Genomic DNA, 23,530 nt, shown 5'->3' with positions numbered 1-23,530 from the left:
TTCTCGAATATACTCTCTAATAAAGGTGTTACTCCCTGCCCCTTTCCTGCAAAAAATTGTGGACTTTAGAAAATGCGGAGAATGATTTAAATGGCATTGGCGCACAATAGTTACGAAATATTAACCTTTGGCATGAATTTAGCATTTTTCCTGAATCTGTTGTGCCAGCCTTGGCGAGTTCATTGGCGATTAATCCCTGGCATTTAATTAATAATATCCGAAAATCGCATTTGTGTTTTAGACACGTTAAAGAATTTCTTCCTAATGGAATAAGCTCAAAATGTTATAAAAATCAAAAAAAAAAAATTGTATTAGAATCATATTTCAAATTCCATCCGTCTAGTTCAAAACGTTTTTGAGTTTTGCTACAGACAGAAAGACGGACAGACATAACACCAAAAATGTGTTTTTCGAACCCAGGGAGCTCTAAAGCATGGAGATTCGTCACAATCTCGCGTTCGAATTTTTTGACGATTACAATTCTCTTCTCTATACTCCTTATAAGAGGATATAAAAAAATGAAAAACACTTAATGGGTTAATGTAATTAAAATTAATCTTTAAAGAACAAAATTACTATAGATGCATTTACAAATCACTGCATTATTTTAAGATTAAACAGAGCATGAAATGTCTAAACAATCCTTAATACCATCAAAACGACGCATCCTTTTTGCCCTGTTATTTTTCAACCTCCTTCTGTCTTTTTATTAACTGTCAGATTATGCTTCGTTGACGGAGTATCCCGACTTCTTTACTTGATGAGTTAATTATCACTCTTCCTGCTGTGACTGATGAAAATTGCCCTGGCTTTTCCCTCGACATCAACGCCATTTTTTTAATGTTAAAGTGTCTTTGACCCGTTGTTCTTTTACGCTGAAAAGATATTTAATTTCCTGATGTTTGATTAATTTACTCGTTGTTTAAATATGCACATTATTCGTATTTTAATAACATTATTCGTATTTAATACACATTAAATACAAATTTTGATACACATTATTCGTATTTAATTGTGAAAATTTAGAGAAATATATTATTTTTCATTAATTTTGTTTTTATTATCTAATCATGCTGCAAAATTAAAAAGTTTATTTTCAATAACATTTTAGTTTAGTTTAATTCAGTTTAATTATATTAACGGCCCGCTTTAAAGCAACACTAGGGCTATTTTGGAACAGACCTCGTAATTTTGACGAGGGCGACACCTGAGCTGCCTGCTCCCTCTCCAAACTTCCTCACCACACCAGCGGGAGGGGTTTGGGCCCGACGGATTTAACGTGCACCAGACCCGTTATACGACGGTTCTTCGGTGGAATCGGGTCTCGAACCTGAAGCCCTCCGATTTCGAATATTTTTTTTTATAACAAAACAACAAAGAGTGTAGCAAAATTTAAAAGTTAACTTGAAAGGAATCAACGCGAGAAGATCCATCACTAATATTTTATCCCGCAGTTTCGATGAAGATTAAAATAGTAATAATAATTCTTACAATAAAATTTGCTTTTCCTCCGATTACGATGTTTTTGTTTTAATTATGTTCAAAATTAAGTTTAATTTATTGATAGTAGCGTCCCGTTTTAAAGCAAAACTAGGACTATTTTAGGATGGACTTCGTAATTCTGAACAGTGGTCAGATGACGAGGGCAACATCTGATCTGGAAAAGCCCTCCTCCAAAACTTCCGGACCACATTAGCGGGAGGACGGATTTAACGTGAACCAGACCCGCTTACACAACGATTCTTCAGTGGGATTGGGACTCAAACATGGAAGCCTTTAATCCCGTAGACCTCACCTTCAGATCACCGAGGCTTTAAGCAAAACTAAAGTTATCAAGGACATATTACATTCCGGAGATGGATTCTCGTGACTATTGGCTTTTACCTTCAAGGAGACAACATTTTTTTTTTTTTTCAGAATAGACGTCATGCAAAATGCGAGACTAATACCGCATGGGTCTCCCTGAAGTCTTCTCGCATATTTTGTTGTTCCCGCCCCCACATAAATTTTTGAAACATGGGAAAAGCCATAAACAACGCGAGTGTTCAGATGTTTATTTTCAGAATTCCGCACATGAATTTTGTGTGCTTTGTAATGTAATAAAGAAAAGCAAATGTTTCAGTTTGGGCGTCTTTTATTCGAAAGACTGAAAATAAAACATGACACTGAACTACAATTTTAGTACCAAGACACATACCAAAATCCATTGATTTTAAGTTGTTGCGTCTTTGAGTTATCATGTTCTACATGCATGCAAACCGGATTAGGTTCAAAATCTGGTACATTTCTATACTCAAGATTCTAATTCTGCTCACCAAATTTTATTCATCTAGCTCTTTAGGTTTATGCAATTATCATGTTCGCTTCCTCACAATGGATTTCTAGGAAATTTTGATAAAAATCTATAAATTTGGTGATAAGTCCACAAACCAAATTTTATTCGTCTAGCTCAAAGCCTTTTTCATCGTATTCAGAGACAGATATAATTTCAAGAATGTGCTTTTCGGGCTGAGCGTTTGATTTGGTTTAGTTTGGTTATATTAACGTCCCGTTTGAAGCAACACTAGGGCTATTTTGGGACGACCTCGTAATTTTGAACCGCGGTCAGATGACGAGGACGACACCTGAGCTGGCACCCCCCTCACCACACCACACCACACCACACCAGCGGGTTTCGGGCTGAGAGAGTTTTGAAAGTAGGAAATACATCAAAATTACATCAAAAGTTCGATTTTTTTTTAAATAATTGCCCTATTTTCTCTTTGTATACTGCGTATACTAGAAATTAACCAGCAGGAGAGTCTCTCCGAAACTTTCTCATATATTGTGCAATTAAGGTCTTAATCTCCCCCCTCCCCGCCACATAAAATTATGGACCTTGCATATGAAGGTCGGGTAAGATCAGAAATGCGTTGTATGGCGCGAGTGACCAATAATTACGAAATTTAGATCTTTGTCTATCTAATAGTTTAGCTGAATCTATCGTGCAAATATGTATTTTGAATGCCTTTTCGCTGGCCAAATGAAATCAAAATTTGACACCAAGCTACAGCTGTAGTCAAAAAATAATATACGGAATTTCATTAATTTAAGTCATTCCGTTTATGAGTTATTGCGCTTACATGCATGTGAAATTACAGATCGACAGATGGTCAACCGTTTGATAAATTTGAATCAAAATTTGGTTCAAATTTATACTTAAAGATGTTTGATTCTGTGTAAGAAATTTTATCAATCAAATCCTTTGCAATTTAAAATTATCAAGTTCATCTGCAATCGAACAGATCGACATCCTTTAAATGGATTTCATTCCAAATTTGTCAGAAATATACAAATTTGGTTCGTAAATCTATATGCCAAATTTCATCCGTCTAGCTCAAAGTGTTTTTAAATTATCGTGTTTAGACAGATATAATTTTAAAACTGTGTTTTTCTGATTCAAAAAGATCCGAAATACAAAGATTTGACAAATTTCAAATTTGAATTCGATCCCCCCCCCCCTATTTCAATGCACCCTCTATTCTTCGTATACGAGAAATTAGAAATATTTTTTTCCTTCATTTCATTTCTTCATTTAAAGTTATCAAGTTCATTTTCAATCGAACAGACCGGCATCCTTTAAATGGATTTCATTCCAAATTCGTCAGAAATCTACAAATTTGGTTCGTAAATCTATATGCCGAATTTCATATATCTAGCTCAAAGCGTTTTTAAATTATCGTGTTTAGGCAGATATAATTTAAAAACTGTGTTTTTCAGATTCAAAAAGATCCGAAATACAAAGATTTGACAAATTTCAAATTTGAATTCGATCCCCCTCCCCTATTTCAATGCACCCTCTATTCTTCGTATACGAGAAATTAGAAATATTTTTTTCCTTCATTTCATTTCTTCATTTAAAGTTATCAAGTTCATTTTCAATCGAACAGACCGGCATCCTTTAAATGGATTTCATTCCAAATTCGTCAGAAATCTACAAATTTGGTTCGTAAATCTATATGCCGAATTTCATATATCTAGCTCAAAGCGTTTTTAAATTATCGTGTTTAGGCAGATATAATTTAAAAACTGTGTTTTTCTGATTCAAAAAGATCCGAAATACAAAGATTTGACAAATTTCAAATTTGAATTCGATCCCCCTCCCCTATTTCAATGCACCCTCTATTCTTCGTATACGAGAAATTAGAAATATTTTTTTCCTTCATTTCATTTCTTCATTTAAAGTTATCAAGTTCATTTTCAATCGAACAGACCGGCATCCTTTAAATGGATTTCATTCCAAATTCGTCAGAAATCTACAAATTTGGTTCGTAAATCTATATGCCGAATTTCATATATCTAGCTCAAAGCGTTTTTAAATTATCGTGTTTAGGCAGATATAATTTTAAAACTGTGTTTTTCTGATTCAAAAAGATCCGAAATACAAAGATTTGACAAATTTCAAATTTGAATTCGATCCCCCTCCCCTATTTCAATGCACCCTCTATTCTTCGTATACGAGAAATTAGAAATATTTTTTTCCTTCATTTCATTTCTTCATTTAAAGTTATCAAGTTCATTTTCAATCGAACAGACCGGCATCCTTTAAATGGATTTCATTCCAAATTCGTCAGAAATCTACAAATTTGGTTCGTAAATCTATATGCCGAATTTCATATATCTAGCTCAAAGCGTTTTTAAATTATCGTGTTTAGGCAGATATAATTTAAAAACTGTGTTTTTCAGATTCAAAAAGATCCGAAATACAAAGATTTGACAAATTTCGAATTCGAATTCGATTCCCCCCCCCCTATTTCAATGCACCTTCTATTCTTCGTATACGAGAAATTAGAAATATTTTTCTTCCTTCATTTTATTTCTTCATGCATTTTGTTGATCCTTTATTAATATCTTTTCTATCGTATTAGGTTTTCCTAGTATTCGCTGATACATGTACACCTACTCCTACGCTTTGATGCTTAGGAAATGCTTATCAGTAGTTTCTTTGTCGGAATTGCTGTCAGTTTGATTTACTCAAGGGTTCAAGCTTGTTTGCCTTACATAATGCTTTTAATCACAAATTTTAAATAAACTGAATGATTATATCTGGGTTGTTGATATAGGGCTACCAAATTTGGCAAACAGTTGCTTCTTGGGCAGTCGGTCCTGATTAAGAAAATGTTTGTAAAAATAATTATTAGTTCTAATTTATTAAAATTAATCAAAGTTTTATCGGTTTTTATATAACATAAGATTATTATATTTGTAATAGCAATATAAATTTGAAATAATTATAAGATAAATTAACAATGTTACTTCTTGTTAATGTTATGTTTGGAATGTTTTTTCCGTGAATAATTTTTTTAAATTTTTTTTATTATCCTGCTTTGCTGTTTAATAACAAAGTCTTTAAGGGAAATAAAATTTCGTTAAGATAATTTTCAAATGAGTTTTTAAGAATTAAAAATATTTAAGCAGAATTTCAATTGATACTATTATTTTCGTGAGCTAACAAAATATTTCTAAACCAGAAACAATGCCATTGATAGGGACAATAATCGATTTCTTTTTTCATTTATTAAATCCTAAATAAGACAAAAATATTTTTAAAAACATTTATTCCTTTAGGTTTACAATTATAATCTGTGTTTCAAATGCATTACCATAGTAACAACATTAAAAGTCATTAATCATCATTAACATCAAAATCGTAAGATCATTCGAGACTCTTTATCCTTACACCAAAAAAAAAATGTAACTAGATCCAGGCGATGCGGCAAATAACTATTGCGATAAGTTGTAAAATTCAACCCTACTAAGCATTTTAATTATTTAGACAATTTTTTTTCTACTACATAGCTGCATAAACATCTTTTTCCCTTACTTATCTTCACCAGAAAAATTTTATCACAACATTTTGCTGAAAAATAATGAAAACAAGTATTAACTATTGATAGCTAAAAGGTAATTTTAAAAATAATAATTTTATACATATTAATAAATCCTTTAAATTAATATTAATATACAAGTCTTAATTATTTTTGTTGACAAATGTTGTAAAAATCATAGAAAGAAGAACTAGAGAAAATTTTCACAACACATAGTTAAAGAATTCTTGCTCAAAACGTATAAAAAAATGAATCCTCGGGTATATTTTCTCAATAAAAAATTATGAAAAATAAGCATTTGCAGACGATAATGAATGTTGATTTAAAAAATATCTTTTGCTTTGTTACGTTTCTTTGTATATTTTTTTTTAAAAACCGAAGATCTAAATTTTCATATTTTATTGTACACAATAAAATCTCATTCATACACAAACCTGAAAACCATCTGGGGTCTTTTCGGTCGAAGATTTCGAAATTGATGCTTTCTGAACAACAACCATGTTCAAAACCATCTGTCACAGGAAATCGAGACTGAATCAAGTTTTTTGCAGTCTGCAAATATTAGCATTGAAACCATTCACTCAACAACTTTATGTTTCCCCAAACTGGCTTGGAAAAAACAATGTTTAGAAAACGTGAATAATCTACAATGATAAAAGAATAAAAGTAATCCACAGGTTGTCGCACCTGTACTTCCAGATTAATCACGTGTCTAAGATAGGGATTGAAGGGTGCAGAGAGGGGGAAGGGGAGAAGAGATAGAACGAAGTTCCACGTCATCTCTTACCTCATCGCTATCGCTGCTGTCCGCGTGTTCGGTTTCTTGGGAGTCTTCATCCGGCGGCTGGCCATTAATAGGGACGGAGGACATTTCAAAGGGTTCCCACATAGCTGACCGGACATGGCAGTGGCGTAGAGATTTTTTTTCTCGCTCCCTTCTTCATACGCCACTTGGCCTTCAATTAAAACAGCTGAGCATACGGTACGGATCAGCGGATGTCCGAATACGCCACCTAGCGGATGGCCGTTCTTTTTTCGTTCCCAGTTTCGAAACTAAAAATTGCTCCGCGTTCATGCGTGCGAAGAAATTCGACCAGCGCGGAAAGACTATCGTATGTCTCCAAATATGGCCAATCATTTAGAGTGGTATAAATCACGTTTGCATTAAAAATTGAAAAAAGAAAAATGAAAGAGGTTATGATGCTCTTAGCCGAAATGTTTAGATAAAAAATTCATCGTAATTGAAGAAATAGAAATTGAATGTCACAAAGCAAGGACTTATACATTCCATGTACAAAAATATTCATTCCAAATTTAAAAAGAGAGGGAAAAAAAACCATATTGTGCTTCCAAGTGTTGAAGTACATAGCAAAACGAAATAAGAAAATAAACCATCCATGCACAAAGAAATTTAATTAAATGTGTTGTTTTTAAAAAGTTGTATAGATCTAACTGTATAGGTATAATACTTATCTTTTTAACTGTATAGATATAATTTTTTTCTTAATATTTTCACTATCCTATATAGTCAAAGGAGCTATGTTATAAAGTAACTCGAATCTTTTTTCCCCAGTCCCCCCTTTATAATTTCAAAACTTTTTATTTAAAAAATGTATGGAGATGATATTTATTTTGGGTTAACTATTTCCTATTTTTTTTCTAATAATATATGGCATTGACATGTAATAACTATCTTATCTTTAATCCCAATTATTCATTGTTTACTAGTCGCTTCAGGCGACCAACTGGTTCTCAAAGAATATTACTTCTATTTTATCTCAGATAAGTTGATACTGTGGTGAATAGCATATAATCCAGTTAACAACTACGCTACACGAGCGTCCGCTTTTGTATCCTGGTTATGTTACTGGACTGCGAACCACACGGTCCCAGGTTCCATCCTCGCTTATACCATATCACTAAAATTGGTGACCCGGACGTGATTTGAACGATTTTTGTTTGTAAGTTTTTCATGTTCATCATTCTGCCAAATTGTCTGACATTAAGGTCGGTTTATTTTAATTGACTTACTTTACTTTTATTTATGGCGTACATGAGCTTTTCTAATGGAATCACTCTCATAACATCATAGCACTGTAAAAATATAACTAACTGAATCATCTATCTTACTACTTTCTCTTATACGCAGTAAGGAGAAAGTGTAGAAATCGTCAAAAACTTCGAGCTTCAAATTTTGAAGAGTCTTCACGTTTCAGACCGCATTGAGTTCAAAAAACACATTTTTGAAAAATATCCGTCTTTCTGTCTATCTGTAACAAAGATAACTTAAAAAACGCTTTGAGCTGAACGGATAACATTTGGTTAGTTAGTTATATTAACGTCCCGTTGTAAAGCAACACTAGGGCTGTTTTGGGACGGACCTCGTCATTTTGAACCACGGTCAGATGACGAGGACGACACCTGAGCTGGCACCCCCCTCTCCACGCCACACCACACCAGAGGACGTTTGGCATGACGGATTTAACGTGCAATAGACCCCCTTACACGACGGTTCTTCGGTGGAATCGGGTCTCGAACCTGAAGCCCTACTGCTCACAAGCCGAGACCTTACCACCAGGCCACCGCGGCACGGATAACATTTGGTATTCGGTCTTTACAACAAATTTGGAGATTTCTATTAAATTTTGTGTAAAATCTGTTCAAAGGAAGTTCATCTGTCCGGCTGTTCGAATATAAATTAACACAACGAGTACAAAACGAAGAGACCTAGATGAATAAAATTCGGTATATAGAATTTAACATCCATAATGTAGACACCTGCCAAATGGAGCCAAATCCAAGAAGGGATTGCAATGAAATTCAAAAATGCAGTGGCTTAAATATATCTGATTTGGTATGGGATTTTATGACTGCAAGTGTAGTGTGTCGAAATTTTATCTAGATTGGCATCATAGATCCAGTAAAATTGCTAAATCGCGCCAAATAGTAATAATTCATAGCTATTGTACTCCAGTTACCTGGAAGGAATTTTCTGGGATAACACCCTTATTAAAGAGCATGCGAGAAAGGTTTGAGGAGACCACTCCCGATGGTAAATTCACGGCATTACAGTGAGGCTTAACATTTTGACTCTGTTTTATCTGTCTCGTAAACTACGGAGATAAGAAAATGAATCCATATTTTTTTAAATTTCAACAATAGAAGAAAATCAAGCAATCAGAGTTTTCATTAAACAATGACAACTGTTCAAATTTCTGGGCAACAATATTATCTATTGCTGGAAATTAGATTAAAAAAACTATTTCCAAAAAATTGGCAAAATTCTGGAAAAATTTGTTCTACTATTACATTAAAAAGGCAAAAGGTATCTTTTTAAATTTTGAAACTTTAAAATTCATTTTTGTGTAATAATATTTTTAGAAAAATGTCGCGTTTCGCGTTCACATGTATGCGACAGTTCAGATCTACAGATTGCTAACACTTTTACGCATGTCTTTCAAAACCAGAAGGTGGCAATGTCGCGGTGGTCTGGTGGTAAGGTCTCGGCCGCGGAATCGGAGGGTTTCAGGCTCGAGACCCGATTCCACCGAAGAACCGTCGTGTAAGGGGGTCTGTTGCACGTTAAATCAATCATGCCAAACGTCCTCCCGCTGATATGGTGTGGTGTGGAGAGGGGGGTACCAGCTCAGGTGTCGTCCTCGTCATCTGACCACAGTTCAAAATGACAAGGTCCGTCCCAAAATAGCCCTAGTGTTGCTTCAAACGAGACGTTAATATAACTAAACCAAACCAAACCAAGCCAAGATTCAATTTAAAATTAATCAAAATTCTAATCAACATTTAAAAAAATCACTCCGATGTGCACATTCCTATATTCAAAGATACATTTGTGCCATATTTGGTAGCAGTAGATCAAATGATATTACCCGTAGAGCATCGACATATATACAAGCACATTCATCGTTATTAATAGTAGAAATTTGAATAGATTTAGATTTTTTAAAAAAGTTTCATAATACTTTTTTTTATTTTGTTTAAAATTATCTTTATATTTAAATTTTTTTATATACTGGATGCTGAAAACAATTCTTTTGGACTGAATTGCAATTAAATGCTTATTATTTTAGTTCATAACATTTATTATTTAAGAACAGTTTACAGAAATATTAAATTAAAACCAATAAAACATGTGGTTTTAAAAACTGAGGGAGGAAAAAAAAAAAAAAAAAAGATCCTCGAAATTTTCATTACCTTAGAGACTTTACAATATTTATTCCGGTCCTAAATGGGGAGGGGGGACCCTCAAGTATTTTGAGAAAAGTAGTTTGACTTCTTCACAGGTGTTTTAAGTTGGTCAAATAACATTTCATTCATTTCGATACTTGAAAAATTGAATAAATTATCGACAGAACACGACTGCTAAAATATATCTCACCCAATTTTCCCCATAACTTCCAACATATTACTCAAAAGGATGAATTCTCATTAAAGAATTTCTTATTTATTTTTCTTACCTACCTGCCTATCATCGAGTCTTATGTCTTCTGTAATTAAAATTCCTACAAGCATCCGTTTCAACTGAAATTAGGCCATCCTAAAATGTTATATTTGCGTACACAAAAGAAAAACTCGATCACACGACCCTCATTTGAAAGAAAGGAAACTTTCTTCGAAAAGAGTAGACGAACTTTATATCATCATGTAAAAATTTCACGATTATTATTCAAGATGATGCAACAAAAAATGAAGACACGTGTTTAGAAATTTCGCATTCCTTTCTTCTCATTTTAGGTGTATAATGTTCGGACGCAAACGGAATGCATAAGCAATAAAATGTTGCAGGAACTCAAGTTGTTTATTCAGCTTTGTCACGATTTTGAATGAGTGAGAGATAGGAAGTCAGCATAAAAGTGTTTGAGTATTGTTACTGAAAAGATCCAAAATCCTTTCGTGTGTCATATGGGGAAATTTTCAACTGGCTCTGTATTAAATAACGACGCTTTATTCCACACAAATTTACAATATCAAAACACTGATAAAATGTACACAAAACAGCACATGCAGTAAAAAACAGAATACAAGCAATAAATCGATAGTAAGACATTATAACATCACAGAGCGCTCAGAAAGAATTTACAGAGGAACAACATTCCAAAGAGGGACTTCGCTCTACTATTCTTTCTCAACTCGACTTCTCCTTGAGTTTAGCTCGACTGACTCCTAGTCTCTCTCTCTCTCTCTAATGTTTATAGTTTCCAGGAAACGGCAAGGAAGCGTCTAGAACAATTGTCGGAAATCCAGTGTTAATGAAGTTATTACCAAGATTCTCGAATATTCTGGATTCTTAATTTTTATCGTCAAAGTCACTAAGTCAGTAGATCATTGACTTGGCATCCACTCAGCAGTTATTACCATACCTGTAAAACTATCTTACCTAACAAGATACGGACGGCGCATCGAAGAAAAATTTCAAATTCATAATACTATTTTCGATAAATTAAATTTTTTTACTTTTTTATAGCTTTATTCTAATAATAACACAATAATTTTTATTTTCTCTTATATGAAGTAAAGGAAAATTCTGTAATTATCAAAAAATTCGAATTCGAGATTTTGAAAAGTCTCCACGTTTCAAATTTCCTTGAGTTCAACAAACAAAACACTTTTTTTTTTGCATTGTGTTCATTAGTTTGTATGTCTGTGAAATCAATAATTCAAAAACTCTTTGATCTAGACTGACGAAATTTGGTAAATGAACTTTAAATCGAATTTGTAGGTTTCTGTTAAATTTTGTATTAAATCCATTCAGAGTAACTCTGTCTATCTGTCTATCTATTCGAAAACAAATGAGTCCATTTAAAGGGAATTTCTTTGTATGGATGTTCGAGTATAAGTAAACTCGATGACTTCAAAGTGCAATGGACAAGATAGATTAAATTTTGTACACAGATGTGGCATCTAGTCCATGGAAAACTTCTCAAAGTTTGAACTATATTTGTCTAGCAGTTGACCGTCTATTGGTCTGTACTTACGCATGCATGTAAATATAAATAACATAATGCTTAAATCAATGAAATTCCTTAAGTTTATCTAGTAACTATAACTGTAATTCCGCGTCGAATTTTGATTTCAATCGGTCTGAGAGAAAGAGTTCCAATTAATATTCGCATGATGAATTCAGCAAAAAAGCATTTCTAAATTTCATATTGTTCGCTAATGTGATGAAAGACTGTGGTGGTAACGTCAAAAGCCAGATAATAACCTCCGGGAAGGAGTGTACGCTGTTGCCCAGTGGCTTTGTTACTCGTCTATGAACCCTAACGTTGCGAGTTCTAACCTCAAACTTGCACATTGATAACCCTGGTTCTGAACAACCGCATCCTTCGTTCAGCTGTCGTGGCTCCATCTACCGGCAGCAACCACACAATCTCGGCGTCGCCCACCTCAACACTTGGCGCGATAACAACGTTCGTCGCTCGCCATAATTGGCGCGATAAACTCCACCGATTCAGTGGTGGGGGAGTTTTGTGGCGGTAACGTCATAAGCCAGATAACAACCTCCGCAAAGGAGTGTACATTTTCTGTCTATTGGCTTTGTTACTCGGCTATGAAGCCTAACATAGCGAGTTCGAACCTCAAACTTGCACAAGACAGTCGATCCTTACACATAGTGCACAATTTTATGTAGGAGGAAGAGGATAAGATCTTTAGTAGAGTGTATGCAAGAAAGTTTCGGGAAGACCACTCCAATTGATTTGTTATTCATGATGCGTAATTTAGCGCAATTTATGATACGTGCTTAATTTGGAAGAATAAAATGGTATTTAGTATATATTTAACCTTTTATATAATTCAGTATAACTATTCGACAAATGAAATTTAAAAGGTATCAATTTGTAGAAAATCCTTTTTTATTTGGCTACTCTTAGAGAACAACTGAAACTAAGCTATTTGAAATGCCGATAAGGAATTTCAAAGGTATTCAAGTGAAATCTTTACGAAATATCCTTTTTGTAAAGATTTCTATTCGTAAAAATATGGTCTATTTTGTGCATCAGCAGTTTTTTAAAAAAATTATATTTCGTCGAATATCTATGGAATTCATTTCAGATTTTAATATTAAGCTTTAATAATACTTTGTCACATGTTACTACCTTTTATGTAATTTGAATAAAAATTCTACGCTACATTAACAAAAATATTGATGAAAAAATTTGAGATTTAAAAAAATGATATAACATTTTCCCGAATTTTAATGCTGTTAAAATACAAGTATTTCACAAAGCAAATAAAATTATTATTTGGCCGGCGTTCTGGCATAGGGGCAGCGCGTCTTCACCGTGAACTGGACGTCCTGGGTTTGAGTCCCGGTTTCGGCATGGTTGTTCTATCTGTGAATGTGCCCTCCTGTAAAAAGGGGTTGTGCAAGCGAATAAGTGATGCGTGAGTAACAAAGGCGTACTCTTGGCCCTAATTGGCGCTATTATAAAAACAAGAGACAAACAAAGTGAGAGAAAACTCACCGGCTTAAAATCGCCGTCTTTGTAACAGCGGGCTTGTTCATGGCAAGTGACATAAGAAACAACAACTATTGTTGGAACTTGGTGGACAAATCATTGTCTACTTTCTGCGAAATGGGATGAGCTCAAATCCTTTATTCCTCAGAATACCCCTAAATGTTCTCCGTGATCGAATCTTCATGGCAAAATATGAATACAAGTTCATCAAAGTTAAGAAATTCGTCCTCTCGCATTACATAAAATTACTATTTTAGAATATGTTTGTGCAATAAACATAGAGCACTCTGATTGATTTGCCACTACGCGAAATGGCAAAACTGATTGGCGAAATCGGACCTGTTTTTGAAGTTGGAGATTGTATCAAATTTTTACATCGAGATATCTCCCGAATATGAAATTGAAGACGACTGTTGATGACGTATCCAGACATCACGAGCTTTCAAATGAAACGAAATTGAGGAAATCGGAATGATAGTTGGAGTAGGGGAACTCGGTCGTGGTTTCTCCTTCATGTAGAATGTATATTGTAATAGTGTCTTTTCGATATCTGTCAAAAATAGAGAGCAATAAAAAACTGGCGACCGTTAATGCATATCTAAAGGTTCATGAGTTTTCATATAGAACAAAATTTGGCGAAATTAAATCAGCGATCGAGGCTGATGATTGTTTTTTTTATTTCTTTATTTTTTTAACTATAATGTTACGAATCTGTGATTCTGCTTCCCAGCATAGTTGGTTCCATCATCAGAAAGACTGTTTTACAGTCATTGGTATTAGACGGAGTCCGGTGTCGCGTCGGAGGTCCCAGAACTTGGCTACAAACTTGGCGACGAATTTGGCGACTTTGGCGCCAAAATAGATCATACCCGAAACATCGAGAATTTTCCCGATCCGCCCATTAGGAACGGAGATACGCCTCGAACGTTCCTGATTGGTTGAGAGGCTTCTAGCCCCGCATCCTGAGACCTATAAAAGGAGGCACTCTGCAGCTGCCGGGGTAGTAGGAATCGACGGTAAAGAGCGAGTCTTCCATAGATTAGCAGTGCAGGTACGGAGTCAAGTAGTGCTGAACTAAGCTGTGCGCTACTGTCTGCAGTAGAGTCTTGTTGTGTGTGCACGTCTCGCGGCTGAAGATAATTGTCTTAGTTGTCCTCTTTGTGCTGTCCTGTGTGTCTTCGTGTAAATAAATGTCGTTGTTTCTTTTTCTACTGCCGCCTGCTGATTGAGCGTTCTCCACACCATATAACTTCCACTATCCAAACGAATCCGGGAAATTTCGTAACAATATATAAGTTATTAAAAATAAATTATATGCGTGTAAGCAACATGTAAATTCTAAACATTTGTATTTGATTTGTTTCGTGTTTGTAAAGATGGAATTTTGAAATCGAATTGTTACTCATTTCCTGATACACTGAAGTTCGGCATTATATATATATATATATATATATATATATATATATATTTGTATTCTCGATAACAGTATACTATTTTAATATTTTCAAAACTCAATTGTTCATGAATCTATTTATTCATATAATTTCCAGTCGAGTAGAGCCATCTAACGGTGTATTTGAAAAAAAATTGTTTAACAGTTCCATAATATTTATAAAATTAAATTATGAATTGAAGTCTAAAAATAGTTAAATAAAATTTAAAAATCTATTTATTTTTATTCCTTTAATAAAAATATGTTTCTAAAAACTGTCCTTATTATTATTACCATTATATTTTAATTATTTATTTATTCGAAAAACTAAAATCCCTAAATGGGGAAAAATTAAATCAAAAGAAGAAGAGGGAAGTATTTAAAATTTAAGTGAATAGCTGAAAAACAAACATTAGAAAATTGAAAACGATTGGTGCAGAATTTTTCCAATCTAATAAATGTACAAAAAAGCGAGAGCCGAGAAGGCATTACATACTTAAATTAAGAGTATTTGACTTTTTTTACCACATGACGGCCGGCCTAACCGAAAGGCTGTGAAACGTATAAGACCATCCGAGATAGTTTAAGAAGAGTTTGATCTAGGGATTGCATATCGTTTTTATAACCCATAATTGGTCAGTAGAAAATTTTGCTTATCATAATGAGATAATAATTCATCTAATTTGAGTTTCGTTGCTATTTTTATATAGCCGCTGTTGGCAACCAGTTGTTTCACCGGAATTATTGATTATGTAAGATTTCATTTGAATTTTTTTACATGCAGCTGAGTCTTAATGGATTCTTCATGAAATATTTTAAAACTTCAAATTTCGATGGTCGTGTAATGCATACATTTTAGAAACTTTATACCGTTAGGTTCATAAGTGCCATATGTCTCATTTTCCTATATTTCATCTAAAATTTGATATTTAATTTTGAAAAGGCAAGATTCATTTTCAGTGAATTCAGTAACATGTTTGTTGAATCGAAGCTCGTTCGTAAAAAAATATAAAAACAGAAAAGAATCCTACAATATTGAAGTTTTGTACTACAGAATTATTTCATGATTTACGTAATATATTAAAGAATTATTAAATAAAAAATTATTTAATTTAAATAAATTTAATAAATTGTCTAATTAATTAAACTTAAAAATTTATTTAAATAATAAAATTTATTATTTTTAAATAAAAAAACTTTTGTTTAAAATTGCTTAAAAATGAAGTATTATTATTTATTATTATTGCTTACTTTAGAAGTTAAACATTACTTACTATATTATGCAGTAATTTTATTAAAAGCATGTTTTAAACAGAAACCTACTCAGTATATAAAATATACGCATTTTACATCTTAATAATCAAAAATGGAGAAAAATGTCAGAATGAAATATTAATAGATGCGATGAAAACGATCTGAGTTTCTTTTCAACAATATATTGTTGCAACTGTATCATTGTTGTAAAATGCATTCAAATTTTTTTTTAAAAAAAAAATTATTAAAGTTAGAAAAAAATATACGGCAAAAAAATTGACATCATTAAAAAGGATAATATTTTGAAGGAGTGTAAAAATAAGTTTTATGTTTATGGGAATTATCGCAGAAAAATGTAAAAATTCCGCTAATTTTTTAATGAAATAAAATTCTAAAAATAATAATAATAATAACTCCGAAATGCATATCCCTACCTTCCAAAGTACATCTTAATAAAATTTGATTGCTCTAACTCGGCAGGAACTTTTCAGTCTCCCTAGAACTTATCATTCGCCAGCTATATAAACTTCCGAAGGTAAACTGTAAATTAATATTGCTGCATTTTTTCGAATATGTATTCTCAGTAATCCGGGTTGAAATCTTCTTTAATGTGCTCTTTAAGTTTGTCGCCAATATAGTAACCCAAATAAGAAGACAGAGCCATTTTGATTCTTGATTTTTTTCAACTGACAACCTCAGTGATGTTAAAAGGCATCTTGTTGCAGCTTTCAAATGTATGTAACGTATTTCGATTTAGGAAGGCAAATTCTATAGAGTTATTTCAGAGTCAGTGCTACTAGGGGAAAAGATTATGTGCCCCTTATAACATAATTAAATACAAACAAATTTCTTATTAAAATTTCTTATTTTTTAATTTATGATGCAAATAAATTATATTAAAAGAAAAATCAATTTTCAACGATATTTATTAATTCTCATTTTAAACACCAATAATTCATTTGCATTCTTACTAAAACATTTACAATTTGAATCAAACATAAATTATGGCTCAATATTTCTAGCCGATTTTGGCTACCATCTAGTTCGCTAGGTATGCCGATTGTGTTTACTTTCAAATAAAGCACTTTTAAATAATCTAATGCTCACGATTTCGCCAAGAAAGTGGACCACGATGCCTGGTAGTAAGATCTCGACTTCGGAACCGGAGTGTTTCAAGATCGAGACCCGATTCCACCGAAGAAACGTTGTGCAAGCGGGTCTGATGTACGTTAAATCCGTCGGGGCCAAACGTCCTCGAGCTAGTGTGGTGTGGAAATTTGGAAAGGGGTGCTGGCACAGGTGTCGTCCTCATCATTTGACCGGGATTCAAAATTACGAGGTCTATTCAAAAATAACCCTAGTATTGCTTTAAAACGGGACGTTACTCTAATTAAGCTAAACTAAACTTCAACAATGGAAGAAAACAACGCAATTTTCATCTGATGAAGCAATGAAAAATGTTTGAATTTCAATGCAACAATGTATTTTGTTGTTGAAAATTAAGTAATGAAATTTTTTTTTGAAATTACTAATATTTAGGAAAAACATGCATGGTTCTTAAATTGGTATATTTATTTATTTATTTGAACTAAGCGCACTACAGAGATTTACTCCATTTACAGAGAGCATTGATCAAAAACACACAGGGAAAACAAGATACAGAGCAAATTATATATATATATATATATATATATAATGTAAATAGGTAACGAGGGTCAAAAAGTAAAACACACATAAGCACAATACCAACACAGAAAGTATAGTTAAAACTAATATGTAGTTGAGCATTCAAAAAATAATTAAGTCAATAAAAAAGAAGTAAGTGAAGTAGTTAATAGATGACAATAAGTTTGCTTTAGAAAAAACTCTAGGAGTCGTATGATGAATGTCAAGTTCCTCATATATATAGAGTTAAAAGTCTTATAAAATTTACACAAAGTGAACCTTTCATATATATAGTTAAATTTAGAATGAACATTTGGAAAAGTGCCCTTGTTTCTTTAAAGATCTTACTCAGAACTCAGAATATCAGTGCAATCGATCAAACCATTGATAACCTTATAAAAGATAAGAAATATTTCATTTACAATACAAACTAGGCAAATTAAACATATCACGTAAGCAAGAAGATATATCTTTAAAGAAAAATCCATTTTTCTTGTAAAAAAATGTGCAGATGTTGTAATATATATATATATATAAAATTATGCCTCCCTCCATCCAGGGAGGCATAATTTATATACAAGCGACGAGGTACGTCAATCTACAGCGCGACGCAAGAGAGAGAAATATTTTTTCCCCGATCATTATATAATATTAAATTCTGATAGGGATTTCTTTACAAGTATCGATTTAGGCAACTGGAATATGGATTTCTTTTAAAAGAATTTGCAATTGATTATAAGAATTTTATCCTTCACTCGTAGCTTGGGAATTGCCTATTTCAGCAATTTTACAGAGCTCGAGTTAATTAAATAAAAAAAGGTGGAATTGGATCAGGAAATAAGAGAACATTTTAGAATGTATTTAATATGTACTAAATGAAAATTAAAATTAAGAAATTAATTAGTATTTAATTTAGATTTAGAGATATTATTACACACACGCACACAAATATATATATATATATATATATATATATATATATATATATATATAATTTTTTTAAATGATGTCAAAATAGATGTAATAATATCTCGCTTCAAATCTCTAAAAAATCTCTCCGAAATGCATATTCTCATCCTCCAAAATACATCTGTGCTAAATTTGGTATCTCTATATCAAGCAGTGCGCTTTGTAGAGTGCCAACACTCATATTTTCCACATTTATTAATAGAGATAAAGATAAGAGCCGGAAATTCTTTTAAGCAATCATTGAGCTGTTAACTTTTATTACCTATCAGTTAGGCAATATTTTTCGATGCTGACCTCGAAATTCACAAAATGTCAGATGCTTCTTTATTGTATAATTAACTTCAAAACTCACTTCAAAATAGCTACGCCAATTTGACTTTGGAATTCATGTGAACATCGAGCACTAATTCTTCCGTTTATCGCAGTAGTCAACTATGTCATAAGATAGCTTAAGACGGAATGCAGTAAATGTGAAATGAACGGTGAAGTTGATTTGATGACTATGATGCATTCATTATACATAACAATTTCAATTTAATAAAATTCTTATTACTAAAATTTACAGACGTCATAACAATTTGGGAACATTATAATTATCAATAAAGAAGCGTATTTACACTGAGATAATATAACATTGAGATTTTTTATAACACAAAGAAATACATGACTTACATTGCATTTTCTTTTTCAGGAAGTAGTTAAATTTCAGAATAAGAAAAATAAGCAGTGTTAACTTGCCTTCAGATCATTCCGTATCGAACTAAAGAATACGAATTCCGGGGGTTTTAGTTCAGAAAGAGAACCGGACCAAACCAGCCAGGGGCAGAAAAATCCAATCTAACGATCCTGAACAGAAGATGATTGCTGCATATCTTCTTTGTTTTGAGATAAAGATAACAATCGAATCAAAAACCGAAATTACTTTTACAACAACAATTCCCTTTCGTATGAAAAATTCTAATTGTGAAAAATAAATTGATGGAATTTAGATAGAAAAGTATGTGTTGAAAGCTGTAATAACAAAGTCAAAAATATAATTAAAATCATTAAAATCCAGCAGGAATGGTCCCCACAAAACTTTCTCGCATACTCTCTAATAAACTTGTCACGCCAGAGGGCGCCCTACTGGCGTATAATAGTTACGAAATATTAAATTTTGGACTGAATTTAATACTTTTGCTGAATCCGTTGTGTGATCTTTAGCGACATTTTAGAGCGATTAAACCCTGGCATGCAGTTAATAGTAGTATCCGAAAATCGAATTCCAGTTTAAGACATGTTTTTCTCAACCGATTGAAATGAAAATTTGACATAAAACTGCACTTGTAGTCACAAAGTCTCAAACCAAATTTGATATATTTAAGTCACTACGTTTTTGAGTCATCGCATTTATTTATTTCTGAAAGTACAGACCGATAAACAGTTTACCAGTAGTAGGTTTTGGCTTAAAATTTGGCAGGTATCTATATCATATATGAAAATCTGTGCGTCGAATTATATCTATCGAGTTCTCTTCGTTTTGTAGTTATTGTGTTAGCTTATATTAGAACAGCCGAACAGATCGGCTACATTTGAATAGATTTTACTCAAAATTTGACGGAAATCTGCAAATTTGTTGTAAAGTTCATATACCAAATTTAAACTGTCTTGCCCAAATCGTTTATAAGTTATTTTTATCACAGACAGACATTTTCCAAAAATGTGTTTTTCGAACTCAAGGAGATTTTAAACTCCTGAGTTCGAAAACGATTAGGTTTTAAACTCGGAGATTCGTCAAAATCTCGAGTTCGAATTTTTTAACGATTACTATACTTTAAAATACGTTTAGGAGAAAGTAAAAATCACGAGAGAAAAAGAAATATATATATATTTGAATAGGTTAACTTTCTATAACTTTATTACTTGCTCGTATAATAAGAATATAAAGAGAATATGTTCTAATTGTCGTGGGTTTGACGATCTCCACATTTCAAATGTACCTGAATTCGGAAAATACATTTTTGCAATTATGTCTGTCAGTCTGTGAATACAATAACTCAAAAAAAAAAAAATCCTCTAGACGGTTGAAATTTGCCATTTGCTCTTCATACAAAATTCAAATCTGGATCTAATCTGGTACATAGATTAAAAATCTGAAGTGTAGATTTTCATACAAATTTTGAACCTAGCCTGTCAAGAGGTTGATCGTCTGTTGGTCTGTACTTTTATATGTACGTAAAGCGATAGTTATATATATATATATATATATATATATATATAGATAGATATATATATATATATATATATATATATATATAGATAGATATATATATATATATATATAAATATATAAAAATTACGTGTCACGTTGTTTGTCCGCGATGGACTCCTAAACTACTTAACCAATTTTAATAAAATTTGCACTCCGTGTGCAGTTTGATCTAACTTAAAAGATAGGATAGCCATTTTTTTGAATTTTTAATTAAAATTTTAATTATTAATTAAAAACTAACTTTCCCGCCAAAAAAATCCTTTCATTTTCCCCACCGCCAAATGAGTAAGGCTTCAGGTTTTTTTTTTTTTTTTTTTTTTTCCAACAGCAATGAGGCTAAGGCTAAAATTTTTCGGCCGATTATTTCAAACGATTCTGTTTATTTTCTTAATGTTTGATGCATTTAAAATGAAACATTGTTAATTAATCGATCTTTCAGATTCATTCTGAAGTACTTTTGAATTAAAATAAAACAGATTAAAGGAAATTAAAAATTTCTAATCTACATAGCGTTACCCCAACTGGCGTAGAAAAATTCACGTATGTGCGTTACCGTAATTGGCGTTGAAAATTCACGCATGCGCATTGTATTTTGATTGTTTACACTTCAACGGAAGCGAACTCGATTTAAATTATTTTTAGGTTAGTTGTATGCTTTTGTAATTAAATTGTATTTATGTTAGTTTAAGTTCATCGTTTTTTTAAGTAATTTTTTTTACATGTTTTCGACCGATTATTTTAAACGATTCTGTTTATTTTCTTAGTGTTTGAGGCATTTAAAATTAAACATTGTTAATTAATATACCTGCGCAAGATGAATCTGAAAAAATTTTGTTGACAAATTCTTGAGATATTACATAAATTAAGAAAGATATTCTTTAGTGTCCATAAGGTTTAAATGTTCAGTGACTCTGTTTTCAGTAAGCATATTACAAAAAAAAAATGCTTTGTTTCAGTAAAAAATATTATTATATTAATTGCAGATTAATCATTTCCACTTTAATTTAAAATTTAAAGCATAAATTCTACGGGAGCTAACAGAAAATTGGAGAGATACAGATTACGTCATGACTGAAGGCCTTTATAATATTCTGAGTGAATTGAAATTTGAAGTTTTAAAATATTTTAATAAAGAAGCTATTAAATTAGGAATTACATAAAATAGTTAATTATTAAAATTTTAACGAGCATTAAGATTGGCGTACCGGCTGGTCGCCAAAGGCGGCTAGTATATATATATATATATATATATATATATATATATATATATATATAACCAATCTAAAGTAAGAAAAAGTTTGAAAACGAAACTAAAATGAAAACGAAACAAAACAGTTTCGAAATCGCAACTAAAATTTATTACCTATTTAAACTAAAACCAAAAAGGAACTTCATAGTATTTAGAGAGCGCAATTGCAGCTACTTCTAAAACACAGATGAATTGATACTAAAGTATTAGAATCAAGTTAATATGAAAAACAAAAAGCAAATAAAAATTAAACCAAAAAAATTATTAAAAAAATATTAAAAAAGAATCCGGCCTGAAGACTTTTTCAAGGGTCACCCTCAGGCAGGGATTCAAATAAAGGGATTTTTTCTGTGAGGACATACAGACATAAGTCTAATAATGATTCCTCGTGACCCGAAAATCCCCTGAAATTATGCTCAAGAGATATACCATTTTAACAGAAAGGAAATACAAAATAACAAATTAGAAAAAAATAACCACAAAGTAAAAATACAATAAAAACAAAAACAGCATTAAAATTAAAATTAAAATTAAAAACGAAAAGGCCAGAACATACCATCCAACAGTGAAGGAAACTTTAAACAATCGTTTGTGATTTCCTGTTTTAAAAAAAGTTAACGGTAAATTATGTAAACAGAGGTAGGCACCCAGCGCCATCTATTGAGTGATCCAATATGCAAGTAAAGTTCTATTTTTATTTAAGCCAAAAGATTAATCCCAAACTATACCTTGTTTAATTAAAAAATTGACATTACAGTAATTTCTAGGAAAATCATTTTTAATTAAATTTTTAAGGAGGATATTTGATGCTTCAATATAAGAATTTTTATTATTGCAAACCCTTTTGATCCTGTTAACTTGTGAGAAAATTAGATTTTTGAAAATTTTAGAGTTTAGATTGGAATGGTAGTTACATAGTTTTGTTATTTTAAAGTTGAAATCATCCCTTTTATCGTATATACCAACTATTGTTTTATCATTAGCAATTTCGATTTTTAAATCCAGAAAGGTAGCCTCAAGTTGATTTTTATTTGTATCTTTTAGAATTAAATCTTTTGGATAGCAATTAGTAATAATATTAGTATTGTCGAAGTTAATCAAAAGTAGGTCATCAATATATCTCCACCCGTTTATTAAATTATATTTAATTATTTTTTTCTCATAGTAATGCAGGAAAATATTAGCTAAAGCACTTGAGAAAGCTGTCCCCATTGGAATGCCCTTGACTTGTTTATAAAAATTAATACCATTAAACACGTAATTTTCAGTAATATTAAAATTACATAACTCAAGCCAGTTATTTTTAGGAATGATATTTTCATTTAAATATTCGTCATATATAAAAGTGCAGACCTTTATTAATTT

General features: G+C 32.0%; 1 protein-coding gene across 3 annotated transcripts in view; it reads right to left on the bottom strand.

Annotated features, from left to right (window-relative positions):
* The window catches only part of LOC129971532 (proton-coupled amino acid transporter 1-like), an 80,146-nt gene extending 60,723 nt beyond the window's left edge, over positions 1 to 19,423 (bottom strand). Inside the window, exon 1 of one of the 3 annotated variants that reach the window (XM_056085400.1) lies at positions 19,338 to 19,423. Coding sequence is in view for 2 of the 3 variants with exons in the window: in XM_056085396.1 (XP_055941371.1) it covers positions 6,655 to 6,756 (102 nt within the window). In the remaining variant the exon portion in view is untranslated. Of the gene's footprint in view, positions 1 to 6,301; positions 6,497 to 6,654; positions 6,852 to 19,337 lie in introns of those variants that run through there. The other 2 variants (XM_056085396.1, XM_056085398.1) reach the window with 2 other exon arrangements.
* Between the last annotated feature and the right edge of the window lie 4,107 nt (positions 19,424 to 23,530).

This window comes from Argiope bruennichi, chromosome 6 (assembly GCF_947563725.1).
Source record: "Argiope bruennichi chromosome 6, qqArgBrue1.1, whole genome shotgun sequence".
NCBI lineage: Eukaryota > Metazoa > Arthropoda > Arachnida > Araneae > Araneidae > Argiope > Argiope bruennichi.
The sequence above is the reverse complement of the archived record's forward strand: the minus strand, read 5'-3'. Positions and strand labels throughout refer to the sequence as shown.